At 45.6% G+C, this 14,859-nt stretch overlaps 1 protein-coding gene across 1 annotated transcript in view; it reads right to left on the bottom strand.

The window, feature by feature from the left end:
- LOC308160959 (bone morphogenetic protein receptor type-2-like) overlaps positions 1–14,859 on the bottom strand; it is a gene marked incomplete at both ends in the record, with an annotated part of 66,441 nt that overhangs the window by 20,823 nt on the left and 30,759 nt on the right. Inside the window, 2 exons of the mRNA XM_080534882.1 lie at positions 1,724–1,804; positions 10,388–10,468. Of these exons, the coding sequence (XP_080391008.1) occupies positions 1,724–1,804; positions 10,388–10,468 (162 nt within the window). The remainder of the gene's footprint in view (positions 1–1,723; positions 1,805–10,387; positions 10,469–14,859) is intronic.

Below are 14,859 nucleotides of genomic sequence, written 5' to 3' on the forward strand. Positions count from 1 at the left end.
AGCTAACGAGCCAGTCATACAAACATATAAAAAAAAAAAATCTCGACATCTACTGGCCAGTGTGGAATCGCGGACATTGGCTGTCAGAGAATAGAATCCTATTATCCCATTTCTCTCTTCCTCTAGAATGACCTGTCGTCATTGTCGTTGTCTCCGTGTGTCTGTGTGTGTCTGTCTTTATTGAAATTGACAAGAAATGATGGAACACGGCTCCACGCGGGCCTCGATACTAGGTGGCTGCACGTCTCTCTCTCTGTCTGTGTGAGGGACTTCCGCATTAGCGGTGTTAGCTTAGCAATCTCGTTGTGTTTTAACTTCAGTTTAACATGACTTCCCGGGGTCGTAGAGGGCTGGGGTTAGGCTTCAAATGACCGTGTAGACCTAATGAACCTACTCAGCAACATCTTGTGTTTATACTCCCTTCACAGCCACTGTTATACGTCCCGTAGTGTGACTCTTACCGGGGTTAATAACGTATGGTTCCCCGCGGGTTAGGAGAACAATTCCAACACCCCCGGATAGACCAGAGGACAGGGAATCTAAAACCATTTGAATGGTGTCTCTACGACCTTCCTATCGCCCCCCATCATCATCATCATCACACACACAGGCCACAGGCCACTTCCACTTACCACCACTGGAGGGAGACAGACACATATACCTGAGTGAGCCTGGCAGCACTCAGCATCTGCACTCAAGCTCTCAAGTTTAAAAACAGTGCTCATTGTTCCCTATGATGATATTTATCACTACGCTAACTGCAGTAACTACAAAAACATTTTGCCAAAGAATTGAGTTATAAGTGAAATTGAACTTCTCAAGATCTGTTTTAGTTCAATTCAGTTCAATCTTGCTCTATTTGAGAGAAAAGGGATTTAAAAGGGATTGCAGTAGAGTTGCATTTGGCTCTCAAGGCCTTTTCCCAGCATTCTCTAGGGTTCCTCGTTACTATGGTTACTACCCAGGTAGTTGGTTACTATGGTTACTACCCAGGTAGTTGGTTACTATGGTTACTTACTACCCAGGTTTGCTCACCATCGACGACCCCCCCCCCAGCTGAACTACGGTTGTTGCTTTTACACTCCTGTCTCAAAGTCAACCAAAAGTTCAAAAGTCTGAAGTGACTTAGTTTATTGTACATTTTTAGGGTAAACATGGTTTAATTGGAACAACATACTGTTTTATCATAAGTATAAAGTGGGTTTGAGAGGGAGGGGTTGGTAACAGCATCTGGGAGGGGGGGGGGAGGCAGCATCAATTATACATAATAAGACAGTAGAACCGCTGTTTACCGTGTGTACAGTAATACAGGCGACAGCAGAACCACTGTTTACCGTAAGTACAGTAATACAGGCGACAGCATATCCACTGGGCTATTCTGCGCCCCCAGACATAAATCTCACAGTTATGTAGCATAGTTATTGGTCCCATAGCAACAGATGAGCAGTGTGTAAATATGTAGGTAACTGCAGTATATACAGAGGTATGTTCACCAGGGTTATGATACATTAATACACATGAGAGAGGAGGACAGAGAGGGGGGGGGTTGAGGGGAAAAGATGAGTCATGCACGATATCTTCTTAATCTTGGTCAAGCTTGACAGAGTTAGAGACTAAATAATTTATAATTTCCAATAATATATTTTAAAGAAATGTTCATGAATGTCTCTCTGCTTCTGACAGATTCTTTTAGACATTTCTTAATACTTCAGCGCCTTCAGACCTGCCCTTGACCCTGCCTTGACCCCTGCCGTGACCCTGCCCTGACCCAGGATGGGGCAGTTCTTCTTCTTCTTCTTCTTCACTGGGAGGAGGACATCAGACTGGATCATACACATGAGAGGGGGGGGGGCAGAGAGGGAGGAGGAGCTTAAGTCAAAGTGGGCGGAGCTTAAGTCAAAGTGGGAGGAGCTTAAGTCAAAGTGGGCGGAGCTTAAATCAAAGTGGGAGGAGCTTAAATCAAAGTGGGAGGAGCTTAAATCAAAGTGGGAGGAGCTTAAATCAAAATGGGAGGAGCTTAAATCAAAGTGGGAGGAGCTTAAGTCTAAGTGGGAGGAGCTTAAGTCAAAGTGGGAGGAGCTTAAATCAAAGTGGGAGGAGCTTAAGTCAAAGTGGGCGGAGCTTAAATCAAAGTGGGCGGAGCTTAAGTCAAAGTGGGCGGAGCTTAAATCAAAGTGGGAGGAGCTTAAATCAAAGTGGGAGGAGCTTAAGTCAAAGTGGGCGGAGCTTAAATTAAAGTGGGAGGAGCTTAAATCAAAGTGGGAGGAGCTTAAGTCAAAGTGGGCGGAGCTTAAATTAAAGTGGGAGGAGCTTAAATCAAAGTGGGAGGAGCTTAAGTCAAAGTGGGCGGAGCATAAGTCAAAGTGGGAGGAGCTTAAATCAAAGTGGGAGGAGCTTAAATCAAAGTGGGAGGAGCTTAAATCAAAGTGGGAGGAGCTTAAATCAAAGTGGGAGGAGCTTAAGTCAAAGTGGGAGGAGCTTAAATCAAAGTGGGAGGAGCTTAAGTCAAAGTGGGCGGAGCTTAAATCAAAGTGGGCGGAGCTTAAGTCAAAGTGGGCGGAGCTTAAATCAAAGTGGGAGGAGCTTAAATCAAAGTGGGAGGAGCTTAAGTCAAAGTGGGCGGAGCTTAAACCAAAGTGGGAGGAGCTTAAATCAAAGTGGGAGGAGCTTAAGTCAAAGTGGGCGGAGCTTAAATTAAAGTGGGAGGAGCTTAAATCAAAGTGGGAGGAGCTTAAGTCAAAGTGGGCGGAGCATAAGTCAAAGTGGGAGGAGCTTAAATCAAAGTGGGAGGAGCTTAAATCAAAGTGGGAGGAGCTTAAATCAAAGTGGGAGGAGCTTAAGTCAAAGTGGGCAGAGCTTAAGTCAAAGTGGGAGGAGCTTAAATCAAAGTGGGAGGAGCTTAATTCAAAGTGGGAGGAGCTTAAATCAAAGTGGGAGGAGCTTAAATCAAAGTGGGAGGAGCTTAAGTCTAAGTGGGAGGAGCTTAAGTCAAAGTGGGAGGAGCTTAAATCAAAGTGGGAGGAGCTTAAGTCAAAGTGGGCGGAGCTTAAATTAAAGTGGGAGGAGCTTAAATCAAAGTGGGAGGAGCTTAAATCAAAGTGGGAGGAGCTTAAATCAAAGTTGGAGGAGCTTAAGTCTAAGTGGGAGGGGCTTAAGTCAAAGTGGGAGGAGCTTAAATCAAAGTGGGAGGAGCTTAAGTCAAAGTGGGCGGAGCTTAAATCAAAGTGGGCGGAGCTTAAGTCAAAGTGGGCGGAGCTTAAATCAAAGTGGGCGGAGCTTAAGTCAAAGTGGGCGGAGCTTAAATCAAAGTGGGAGGAGCTTAAATCAAAGTGGGAGGAGCTTAAGTCAAAGTGGGCGGAGCTTAAACCAAAGTGGGAGGAGCTTAAATCAAAGTGGGAGGAGCTTAAGTCAAAGTGGGCGGAGCTTAAATTAAAGTGGGAGGAGCTTAAATCAAAGTGGGAGGAGCTTAAGTCAAAGTGAGCGGAGCTTAAGTCAAAGTGGGAGGAGCTTAAATCAAAGTGGGAGGAGCTTAAATCAAAGTGGGAGGAGATTAAATCAAAGTGGGAGGAGCTTAAATCAAAGTGGGAGGAGCTTAAGTCTAAGCGGGAGGAGCTTAAGTCAAAGTGGGAGGAGCTTAAATCAAAGTGGGAGGAGCTTAAGTCAAAGTGGGCGGAGCTTAAATCAAAGTGGGCGGAGTTTAAGTCAAAGTGGGCGGAGCTTAAATCAAAGTGGGAGGAGCTAAAATCAAAGTGGGAGGAGCTTAAGTCAAAGTGGGCGGAGCTTAAACCAAAGTGGGAGGAGCTTAAATCAAAGTGGGAGGAGCTTAAGTCAAAGTGGGCGGAGCTTAAGTCAAAGTGGGAGGAGCTTAAATCAAAGTGGGAGGAGCTTAAATCAAAGTGGGAGGAGCTTAAGTCAAAGTGGGCGGAGCTTAAATTAAAGTGGGAGGAGCTTAAATCAAAGTGGGAGGAGCTTAAGTCAAAGTGGGCGGAGCATAAGTCAAAGTGGGAGGAGCTTAAATCAAAGTGGGAGGAGCTTAAATCAAAGTGGGAGGAGCTTAAATCAAAGTGGGAGGAGCTTAAGTCAAAGTGGGCGGAGCTTAAGTCAAAGTGGGAGGAGCTTAAATCAAAGTGGGAGGAGCTTAATTCAAGGTGGGAGGAGCTTAAATCAAAGTGGGAGGAGCTTAAATCAAAGTGGGAGGAGCTTAAGTCTAAGTGGGATGAGCTTAAGTCAAAGTGGGAGGAGCTTAAATCAAAGTGGGAGGAGCTTAAGTCAAAGTGGGCGGAGCTTAAATCAAAGTGGGCCGAGCTTAAGTCAAAGTGGGCGGAGCTTAAATCAAAGTGGGAGGAGCTTAAATCAAAGTGGGAGGAGCTTAAGTCAAAGTGGGCGGAGCTTAAACCAAAGTGGGAGGAGCTTAAATCAAAGTGGGAGGAGCTTAAGTCAAAGTGGGCGGAGCTTAAATTAAAGTGGGAGGAGCTTAAATCAAAGTGGGAGGAGCTTAAGTCAAAGTGGGCGGAGCATAAGTCAAAGTGGGAGGAGCTTAAATCAAAGTGGGAGGAGCTTAAATCAAAGTGGGAGGAGCTTAAATCAAAGTGGGAGGAGCTTAAGTCAAAGTGGGCAGAGCTTAAGTCAAAGTGGGAGGAGCTTAAATCAAAGTGGGAGGAGCTTAATTCAAAGTGGGAGGAGCTTAAATCAAAGTGGGAGGAGCTTAAATCAAAGTGGGAGGAGCTTAAGTCTAAGTGGGAGGAGCTTAAGTCAAAGTGGGAGGAGCTTAAATCAAAGTGGGAGGAGCTTAAGTCAAAGTGGGCGGAGCTTAAATCAAAGTGGGCGGAGCTTAAATCAAAGTGGGCGGAGCTTAAGTCAAAGTGGGCGGAGCTTAAATCAAAGTGGGAGGAGCTTAAATCAAAGTGGGAGGAGCTTAAGTCAAAGTGGGCGGAGCTTAAACCAAAGTGGGAGGAGCGTAAATCAAAGTGGGAGGAGCTTAAGTCAAAGTGGGCGGAGCTTAAATTAAAGTGGGAGGAGCTTAAATCAAAGTGGGAGGAGCTTAAATCAAAGTGGGAGGAGCTTAAATCAAAGTGGGAGGAGCTTAAGTCTAAGTGGGAGGGGCTTAAGTCAAAGTGGGAGGAGCTTAAATCAAAGTGGGAGGAGCTTAAGTCAAAGTGGGCGGAGCTTAAATCAAAGTGGGCGGAGCTTAAGTCAAAGTGGGCGGAGCTTAAATCAAAGTGGGCGGAGCTTAAGTCAAAGTGGGCGGAGCTTAAATCAAAGTGGGAGGAGCTTAAATCAAAGTGGGAGGAGCTTAAGTCAAAGTGGGCGGAGCTTAAACCAAAGTGGGAGGAGCTTAAATCAAAGTGGGAGGAGCTTAAGTCAAAGTGGGCGGAGCTTAAATTAAAGTGGGAGGAGCTTAAATCAAAGTGGGAGGAGCTTAAGTCAAAGTGAGCGGAGCTTAAGTCAAAGTGGGAGGAGCTTAAATCAAAGTGGGAGGAGCTTAAATCAAAGTGGGAGGAGCTTAAATCAAAGTGGGAGGAGCTTAAATCAAAGTGGGAGGAGCTTAAGTCTAAGTGGGAGGGGCTTAAGTCAAAGTGGGAGGAGCTTAAATCAAAGTGGGAGGAGCTTAAGTCAAAGTGGGCGGAGCTTAAATCAAAGTGGGCGGAGCTTAAGTCAAAGTGGGCGGAGCTTAAATCAAAGTGGGCGGAGCTTAAGTCAAAGTGGGCGGAGCTTAAATCAAAGTGGGCGGAGCTTAAATCAAAGTGGGAGGAGCTTAAGTCAAAGTGGGCGGAGCTTAAACCAAAGTGGGAGGAGCTTAAATCAAAGTGGGAGGAGCTTAAGTCAAAGTGGGCGGAGCTTAAATTAAAGTGGGAGGAGCTTAAATCAAAGTGGGAGGAGCTTAAGTCAAAGTGAGCGGAGCTTAAGTCAAAGTGGGAGGAGCTTAAATCAAAGTGGGAGGAGCTTAAATCAAAGTGGGAGGAGCTTAAATCAAAGTGGGAGGAGCTTAAATCAAAGTGGGAGGAGCTTAAGTCTAAGCGGGAGGAGCTTAAGTCAAAGTGGGAGGAGCTTAAATCAAAGTGGGAGGAGCTTAAGTCAAAGTGGGCGGAGCTTAAATCAAAGTGGGCGGAGTTTAAGTCAAAGTGGGCGGAGCTTAAATCAAAGTGGGAGGAGCTAAAATCAAAGTGGGAGGAGCTTAAGTCAAAGTGGGCGGAGCTTAAACCAAAGTGGGAGGAGCTTAAATCAAAGTGGGAGGAGCTTAAGTCAAAGTGGGCGGAGCTTAAGTCAAAGTGGGAGGAGCTTAAATCAAAGTGGGAGGAGCTTAAATCAAAGTGGGAGGAGCTTAAATCAAAGTGGGAGGAGCTTAAGTCAAAGTGGGCGGAGCTTAAGTCAAAGTGGGCGGAGCTTAAGTCAAAGTGGGCGGAGCTTAAATCAAAGTGGGAGGAGCGTAAGTCAAAGTGGGCGGCGCTTAAATCAAAGTGGGAGGAGCTTAAGTCAAAGTGGGCGGAGCTTAAACCAAAGTGGGAGGAGCTTAAATCAAAGTGGGAGGAGCTTAAGTCAAAGTGGGCGGAGCTTAAATTAAAGTGGGAGGACCTTAAGTCAAAGTGGGAGGAGCTTAAATCAAAGTGGGAGGAGCTTAAGTCAAAGTGGGCGGAGCTTAAGTGGGAGTGGGAGTGGCTTAGACCGTTAGTGGGCGGAGCTTGTGTCAAAAGTGGGCGGAGCTTGTGTCAAAGTGGGCGGAGCTTAAGTGTGAGTGGGAGTGGCTTAGACATTTAGTGGGCGGAGCTTGTGTCAAAGTGGGAGTGGCTTAATTGATTAATTCCAATTTTCTTTCATTTGCCAACAAACGACCTACCTAGACTGTACGCAGTTGCACCCTAGGATGAAAGCCTAGGATGAAAAACAGAAATCGGTGCCAGAAAGTCCCAGTCACCCAAAAATCGGCACCGTGAAGCGTCACAGGGGTCCGGTCTCGTGCCCCGAGTTTCGAGGCGCTAGCTCAAACGGTCGCTCCGTGGCGCCCCCTTTAATTACGGATTTCGCACTTACGTCAAAGCTCCCCGTTTGGGCCACGAATGGCCGATCAAGCCGAAACTCTGGGTAAACACTTGTCTCACCGAGATGTTCGACATATGTGAAAACCAGACCTCTAGCTCACAGCTAGGAGGGGAGTTATGAATTCTCTGCACTTACGAATGGCCGATCAAGCCGAAACGTTGGGTAAACACTTGTCTCACCAAGATGTTCGACATATGTGAAAACCAGACCTCTAGCTCACTCAGGAGGGGAGTTATAAGTAATGAGCTTAAGTCAAAGTGGGCGGAGCTTAAATCAAAGCGGGAGGAGCTTAAATCAAAGTGGGCGGAGCTTAAGTCAAAGTGGGCGGAGCTTAAATCAAAGTGGGAGGAGCTTAAATCAAAGTGGGATGAGCTTAAGTCAAAGTGGGAGGAGCTTAAGTCAAAGTGGGAGGAGCTTAAATCAAAGTGGGAGGAGCTTAAGTCAAAGTGGGCGGAGCTTAAGTCAAAGTGACACACGTATACACACACAGAGACACACACACAGCTAATTAACATACAGCTCATTAACATACAGCTCATTAACATACACACACACAGACACACGTATACACACACAGAGACACACACAGCTCATTAACATACAGCTCATTAACATACATCTCATTAACATGAAGCTCATTAACATACAGCTCATTAACATACACACACACAGACACACTTATACACACACAGAGACACACACAGCTAATTAACATACAGCTCATTAGCATGAATCTCATTAACATTAAGCTCATTAACATACAGCTCATTAGCATGAAGCTCATTAGCATGCAGCTCATTAACATACAGCTCATAAACATATACACACGTATACACACAGAGACATTAGCATGAAGCTCATTAACATGAAGCTCATTAACATACAGCTCATTAGCATGAAGCTCATTAGTATGAAGCTAATTAACATGAAGCTCATTAACATACAGCTCATTAACATACATAAGCATACACATACATATACACATACTCATACACACACATCCACACATACTCATACACACATCCACACACATACTCATACACACACATCCACACACATATACACATACTCACACATCCACACACATACTCATACACACATACTCATACACACACATCCACACTCATCCACATACACACACTCATACAGCTCATTAACACATATATACACACACACATCCAGTCACACGGTGAGACACATTGAATGTAGACATCCAGTCACACACGCGCACAGACACGTCCAGCAGGTCTGATAATGGTCTGACTGGATTCGCCTCGAAGAGTAGATGTTCTTTGGTGTGTTTGGTGTCCAAAACGGTCATTGCATTCCCCCATAGAGACTCGGGCCGGTAGACGCACTGACACAGAAGAAGAAGAAAAAAAAAAAAAAAAAAAATATTTTGAGGCGGGATTTTTCAAAAATATATTTTCAAAAGGGAAAATTCCTCTCTCTCTCTCTCTCTCTCTCTCTCTCTCTGGACTGAGCCCAGGAATTATTTGCCGCTGCGCATGCCTTTTTTTTTTTCTTCCTGTTTGGACTTCAAATTAACAAAGTGCAAAGTGACCTGCCCGCCTGGGATTCGAACCCAGGACTACAAAGTCTACCTTGCGGCAGACTTACACACTGAGCTAACGAGCCAGTCATACAAACATATAAAAAAAAAAAATCTCGACATCTACTGGCCAGTGTGGAATCGCGGACATTGGCTGTCAGAGAATAGAATCCTATTATCCCATTTCTCTCTTCCTCTAGAATGACCTGTCGTCATTGTCGTTGTCTCCGTGTGTCTGTGTGTGTCTGTCTTTATTGAAATTGACAAGAAATGATGGAACACGGCTCCACGCGGGCCTCGATACTAGGTGGCTGCACGTCTCTCTCTCTGTCTGTGTGAGGGACTTCCGCATTAGCGGTGTTAGCTTAGCAATCTCGTTGTGTTGTAACTTCAGTTTAACATGACTTCCCGGGGTCGTAGAGGGCTGGGGTTAGGCTTCAAATGACCGTGTAGACCTAATGAACCTACTCAGCAACATCTTGTGTTTATACTCCCTTCACAGCCACTGTTATACGTCCCGTAGTGTGACTCTTACCGGGGTTAATAACGTATGGTTCCCCGCGGGTTAGGAGAACAATTCCAACACCCCCGGATAGACCAGAGGACAGGGAATCTAAAACCATTTGAATGGTGTCTCTACGACCTTCCTATCGCCCCCCATCATCATCATCATCACACACACAGGCCACAGGCCACTTCCACTTACCACCACTGGAGGGAGACAGACACATATACCTGAGTGAGCCTGGCAGCACTCAGCATCTGCACTCAAGCTCTCAAGTTTAAAAACAGTGCTCATTGTTCCCTATGATGATATTTATCACTACGCTAACTGCAGTAACTACAAAAACATTTTGCCAAAGAATTGAGTTATAAGTGAAATTGAACTTCTCAAGATCTGTTTTAGTTCAATTCAGTTCAATCTTGCTCTATTTGAGAGAAAAGGGATTTAAAAGGGATTGCAGTAGAGTTGCATTTGGCTCTCAAGGCCTTTTCCCAGCATTCTCTAGGGTTCCTCGTTACTATGGTTACTACCCAGGTAGTTGGTTACTATGGTTACTACCCAGGTAGTTGGTTACTATGGTTACTTACTACCCAGGTTTGCTCACCATCGACGACCCCCCCCCCAGCTGAACTACGGTTGTTGCTTTTACACTCCTGTCTCAAAGTCAACCAAAAGTTCAAAAGTCTGAAGTGACTTAGTTTATTGTACATTTTTAGGGTAAACATGGTTTAATTGGAACAACATACTGTTTTATCATAAGTATAAAGTGGGTTTGAGAGGGAGGGGTTGGTAACAGCATCTGGGAGGGGGGGGGGAGGCAGCATCAATTATACATAATAAGACAGTAGAACCGCTGTTTACCGTGTGTACAGTAATACAGGCGACAGCAGAACCACTGTTTACCGTAAGTACAGTAATACAGGCGACAGCATATCCACTGGGCTATTCTGCGCCCCCAGACATAAATCTCACAGTTATGTAGCATAGTTATTGGTCCCATAGCAACAGATGAGCAGTGTGTAAATATGTAGGTAACTGCAGTATATACAGAGGTATGTTCACCAGGGTTATGATACATTAATACACATGAGAGAGGAGGACAGAGAGGGGGGGGGTTGAGGGGAAAAGATGAGTCATGCACGATATCTTCTTAATCTTGGTCAAGCTTGACAGAGTTAGAGACTAAATAATTTATAATTTCCAATAATATATTTTAAAGAAATGTTCATGAATGTCTCTCTGCTTCTGACAGATTCTTTTAGACATTTCTTAATACTTCAGCGCCTTCAGACCTGCCCTTGACCCTGCCTTGACCCCTGCCGTGACCCTGCCCTGACCCAGGATGGGGCAGTTCTTCTTCTTCTTCTTCTTCACTGGGAGGAGGACATCAGACTGGATCATACACATGAGAGGGGGGGGGGCAGAGAGGGAGGAGGAGCTTAAGTCAAAGTGGGCGGAGCTTAAGTCAAAGTGGGAGGAGCTTAAGTCAAAGTGGGCGGAGCTTAAATCAAAGTGGGAGGAGCTTAAATCAAAGTGGGAGGAGCTTAAATCAAAGTGGGAGGAGCTTAAATCAAAATGGGAGGAGCTTAAATCAAAGTGGGAGGAGCTTAAGTCTAAGTGGGAGGAGCTTAAGTCAAAGTGGGAGGAGCTTAAATCAAAGTGGGAGGAGCTTAAGTCAAAGTGGGCGGAGCTTAAATCAAAGTGGGCGGAGCTTAAGTCAAAGTGGGCGGAGCTTAAATCAAAGTGGGAGGAGCTTAAATCAAAGTGGGAGGAGCTTAAGTCAAAGTGGGCGGAGCTTAAATTAAAGTGGGAGGAGCTTAAATCAAAGTGGGAGGAGCTTAAGTCAAAGTGGGCGGAGCTTAAATTAAAGTGGGAGGAGCTTAAATCAAAGTGGGAGGAGCTTAAGTCAAAGTGGGCGGAGCATAAGTCAAAGTGGGAGGAGCTTAAATCAAAGTGGGAGGAGCTTAAATCAAAGTGGGAGGAGCTTAAATCAAAGTGGGAGGAGCTTAAATCAAAGTGGGAGGAGCTTAAGTCAAAGTGGGAGGAGCTTAAATCAAAGTGGGAGGAGCTTAAGTCAAAGTGGGCGGAGCTTAAATCAAAGTGGGCGGAGCTTAAGTCAAAGTGGGCGGAGCTTAAATCAAAGTGGGAGGAGCTTAAATCAAAGTGGGAGGAGCTTAAGTCAAAGTGGGCGGAGCTTAAACCAAAGTGGGAGGAGCTTAAATCAAAGTGGGAGGAGCTTAAGTCAAAGTGGGCGGAGCTTAAATTAAAGTGGGAGGAGCTTAAATCAAAGTGGGAGGAGCTTAAGTCAAAGTGGGCGGAGCATAAGTCAAAGTGGGAGGAGCTTAAATCAAAGTGGGAGGAGCTTAAATCAAAGTGGGAGGAGCTTAAATCAAAGTGGGAGGAGCTTAAGTCAAAGTGGGCAGAGCTTAAGTCAAAGTGGGAGGAGCTTAAATCAAAGTGGGAGGAGCTTAATTCAAAGTGGGAGGAGCTTAAATCAAAGTGGGAGGAGCTTAAATCAAAGTGGGAGGAGCTTAAGTCTAAGTGGGAGGAGCTTAAGTCAAAGTGGGAGGAGCTTAAATCAAAGTGGGAGGAGCTTAAGTCAAAGTGGGCGGAGCTTAAATTAAAGTGGGAGGAGCTTAAATCAAAGTGGGAGGAGCTTAAATCAAAGTGGGAGGAGCTTAAATCAAAGTTGGAGGAGCTTAAGTCTAAGTGGGAGGGGCTTAAGTCAAAGTGGGAGGAGCTTAAATCAAAGTGGGAGGAGCTTAAGTCAAAGTGGGCGGAGCTTAAATCAAAGTGGGCGGAGCTTAAGTCAAAGTGGGCGGAGCTTAAATCAAAGTGGGCGGAGCTTAAGTCAAAGTGGGCGGAGCTTAAATCAAAGTGGGAGGAGCTTAAATCAAAGTGGGAGGAGCTTAAGTCAAAGTGGGCGGAGCTTAAACCAAAGTGGGAGGAGCTTAAATCAAAGTGGGAGGAGCTTAAGTCAAAGTGGGCGGAGCTTAAATTAAAGTGGGAGGAGCTTAAATCAAAGTGGGAGGAGCTTAAGTCAAAGTGAGCGGAGCTTAAGTCAAAGTGGGAGGAGCTTAAATCAAAGTGGGAGGAGCTTAAATCAAAGTGGGAGGAGATTAAATCAAAGTGGGAGGAGCTTAAATCAAAGTGGGAGGAGCTTAAGTCTAAGCGGGAGGAGCTTAAGTCAAAGTGGGAGGAGCTTAAATCAAAGTGGGAGGAGCTTAAGTCAAAGTGGGCGGAGCTTAAATCAAAGTGGGCGGAGTTTAAGTCAAAGTGGGCGGAGCTTAAATCAAAGTGGGAGGAGCTAAAATCAAAGTGGGAGGAGCTTAAGTCAAAGTGGGCGGAGCTTAAACCAAAGTGGGAGGAGCTTAAATCAAAGTGGGAGGAGCTTAAGTCAAAGTGGGCGGAGCTTAAGTCAAAGTGGGAGGAGCTTAAATCAAAGTGGGAGGAGCTTAAATCAAAGTGGGAGGAGCTTAAGTCAAAGTGGGCGGAGCTTAAATTAAAGTGGGAGGAGCTTAAATCAAAGTGGGAGGAGCTTAAGTCAAAGTGGGCGGAGCATAAGTCAAAGTGGGAGGAGCTTAAATCAAAGTGGGAGGAGCTTAAATCAAAGTGGGAGGAGCTTAAATCAAAGTGGGAGGAGCTTAAGTCAAAGTGGGCGGAGCTTAAGTCAAAGTGGGAGGAGCTTAAATCAAAGTGGGAGGAGCTTAATTCAAGGTGGGAGGAGCTTAAATCAAAGTGGGAGGAGCTTAAATCAAAGTGGGAGGAGCTTAAGTCTAAGTGGGATGAGCTTAAGTCAAAGTGGGAGGAGCTTAAATCAAAGTGGGAGGAGCTTAAGTCAAAGTGGGCGGAGCTTAAATCAAAGTGGGCCGAGCTTAAGTCAAAGTGGGCGGAGCTTAAATCAAAGTGGGAGGAGCTTAAATCAAAGTGGGAGGAGCTTAAGTCAAAGTGGGCGGAGCTTAAACCAAAGTGGGAGGAGCTTAAATCAAAGTGGGAGGAGCTTAAGTCAAAGTGGGCGGAGCTTAAATTAAAGTGGGAGGAGCTTAAATCAAAGTGGGAGGAGCTTAAGTCAAAGTGGGCGGAGCATAAGTCAAAGTGGGAGGAGCTTAAATCAAAGTGGGAGGAGCTTAAATCAAAGTGGGAGGAGCTTAAATCAAAGTGGGAGGAGCTTAAGTCAAAGTGGGCAGAGCTTAAGTCAAAGTGGGAGGAGCTTAAATCAAAGTGGGAGGAGCTTAATTCAAAGTGGGAGGAGCTTAAATCAAAGTGGGAGGAGCTTAAATCAAAGTGGGAGGAGCTTAAGTCTAAGTGGGAGGAGCTTAAGTCAAAGTGGGAGGAGCTTAAATCAAAGTGGGAGGAGCTTAAGTCAAAGTGGGCGGAGCTTAAATCAAAGTGGGCGGAGCTTAAATCAAAGTGGGCGGAGCTTAAGTCAAAGTGGGCGGAGCTTAAATCAAAGTGGGAGGAGCTTAAATCAAAGTGGGAGGAGCTTAAGTCAAAGTGGGCGGAGCTTAAACCAAAGTGGGAGGAGCGTAAATCAAAGTGGGAGGAGCTTAAGTCAAAGTGGGCGGAGCTTAAATTAAAGTGGGAGGAGCTTAAATCAAAGTGGGAGGAGCTTAAATCAAAGTGGGAGGAGCTTAAATCAAAGTGGGAGGAGCTTAAGTCTAAGTGGGAGGGGCTTAAGTCAAAGTGGGAGGAGCTTAAATCAAAGTGGGAGGAGCTTAAGTCAAAGTGGGCGGAGCTTAAATCAAAGTGGGCGGAGCTTAAGTCAAAGTGGGCGGAGCTTAAATCAAAGTGGGCGGAGCTTAAGTCAAAGTGGGCGGAGCTTAAATCAAAGTGGGAGGAGCTTAAATCAAAGTGGGAGGAGCTTAAGTCAAAGTGGGCGGAGCTTAAACCAAAGTGGGAGGAGCTTAAATCAAAGTGGGAGGAGCTTAAGTCAAAGTGGGCGGAGCTTAAATTAAAGTGGGAGGAGCTTAAATCAAAGTGGGAGGAGCTTAAGTCAAAGTGAGCGGAGCTTAAGTCAAAGTGGGAGGAGCTTAAATCAAAGTGGGAGGAGCTTAAATCAAAGTGGGAGGAGCTTAAATCAAAGTGGGAGGAGCTTAAATCAAAGTGGGAGGAGCTTAAGTCTAAGTGGGAGGGGCTTAAGTCAAAGTGGGAGGAGCTTAAATCAAAGTGGGAGGAGCTTAAGTCAAAGTGGGCGGAGCTTAAATCAAAGTGGGCGGAGCTTAAGTCAAAGTGGGCGGAGCTTAAATCAAAGTGGGCGGAGCTTAAGTCAAAGTGGGCGGAGCTTAAATCAAAGTGGGCGGAGCTTAAATCAAAGTGGGAGGAGCTTAAGTCAAAGTGGGCGGAGCTTAAACCAAAGTGGGAGGAGCTTAAATCAAAGTGGGAGGAGCTTAAGTCAAAGTGGGCGGAGCTTAAATTAAAGTGGGAGGAGCTTAAATCAAAGTGGGAGGAGCTTAAGTCAAAGTGAGCGGAGCTTAAGTCAAAGTGGGAGGAGCTTAAATCAAAGTGGGAGGAGCTTAAATCAAAGTGGGAGGAGCTTAAATCAAAGTGGGAGGAGCTTAAATCAAAGTGGGAGGAGCTTAAGTCTAAGCGGGAGGAGCTTAAGTCAAAGTGGGAGGAGCTTAAATCAAAGTGGGAGGAGCTTAAGTCAAAGTGGGCGGAGCTTAAATCAAAGTGGGCGGAGTTTAAGTCAAAGTGGGCGGAGCTTAAATCAAAGTGGGAGGAGCTAAAATCAAAGTGGGAGGAGCTTAAGTCAAAGTGGGCGGAG

Source organism: Nansenia antarctica, assembly GCF_963989245.1.
Source record: "Nansenia antarctica genome assembly, chromosome: 6".
Taxonomy (NCBI): Eukaryota; Metazoa; Chordata; class Actinopteri; order Argentiniformes; family Microstomatidae; genus Nansenia; species Nansenia antarctica.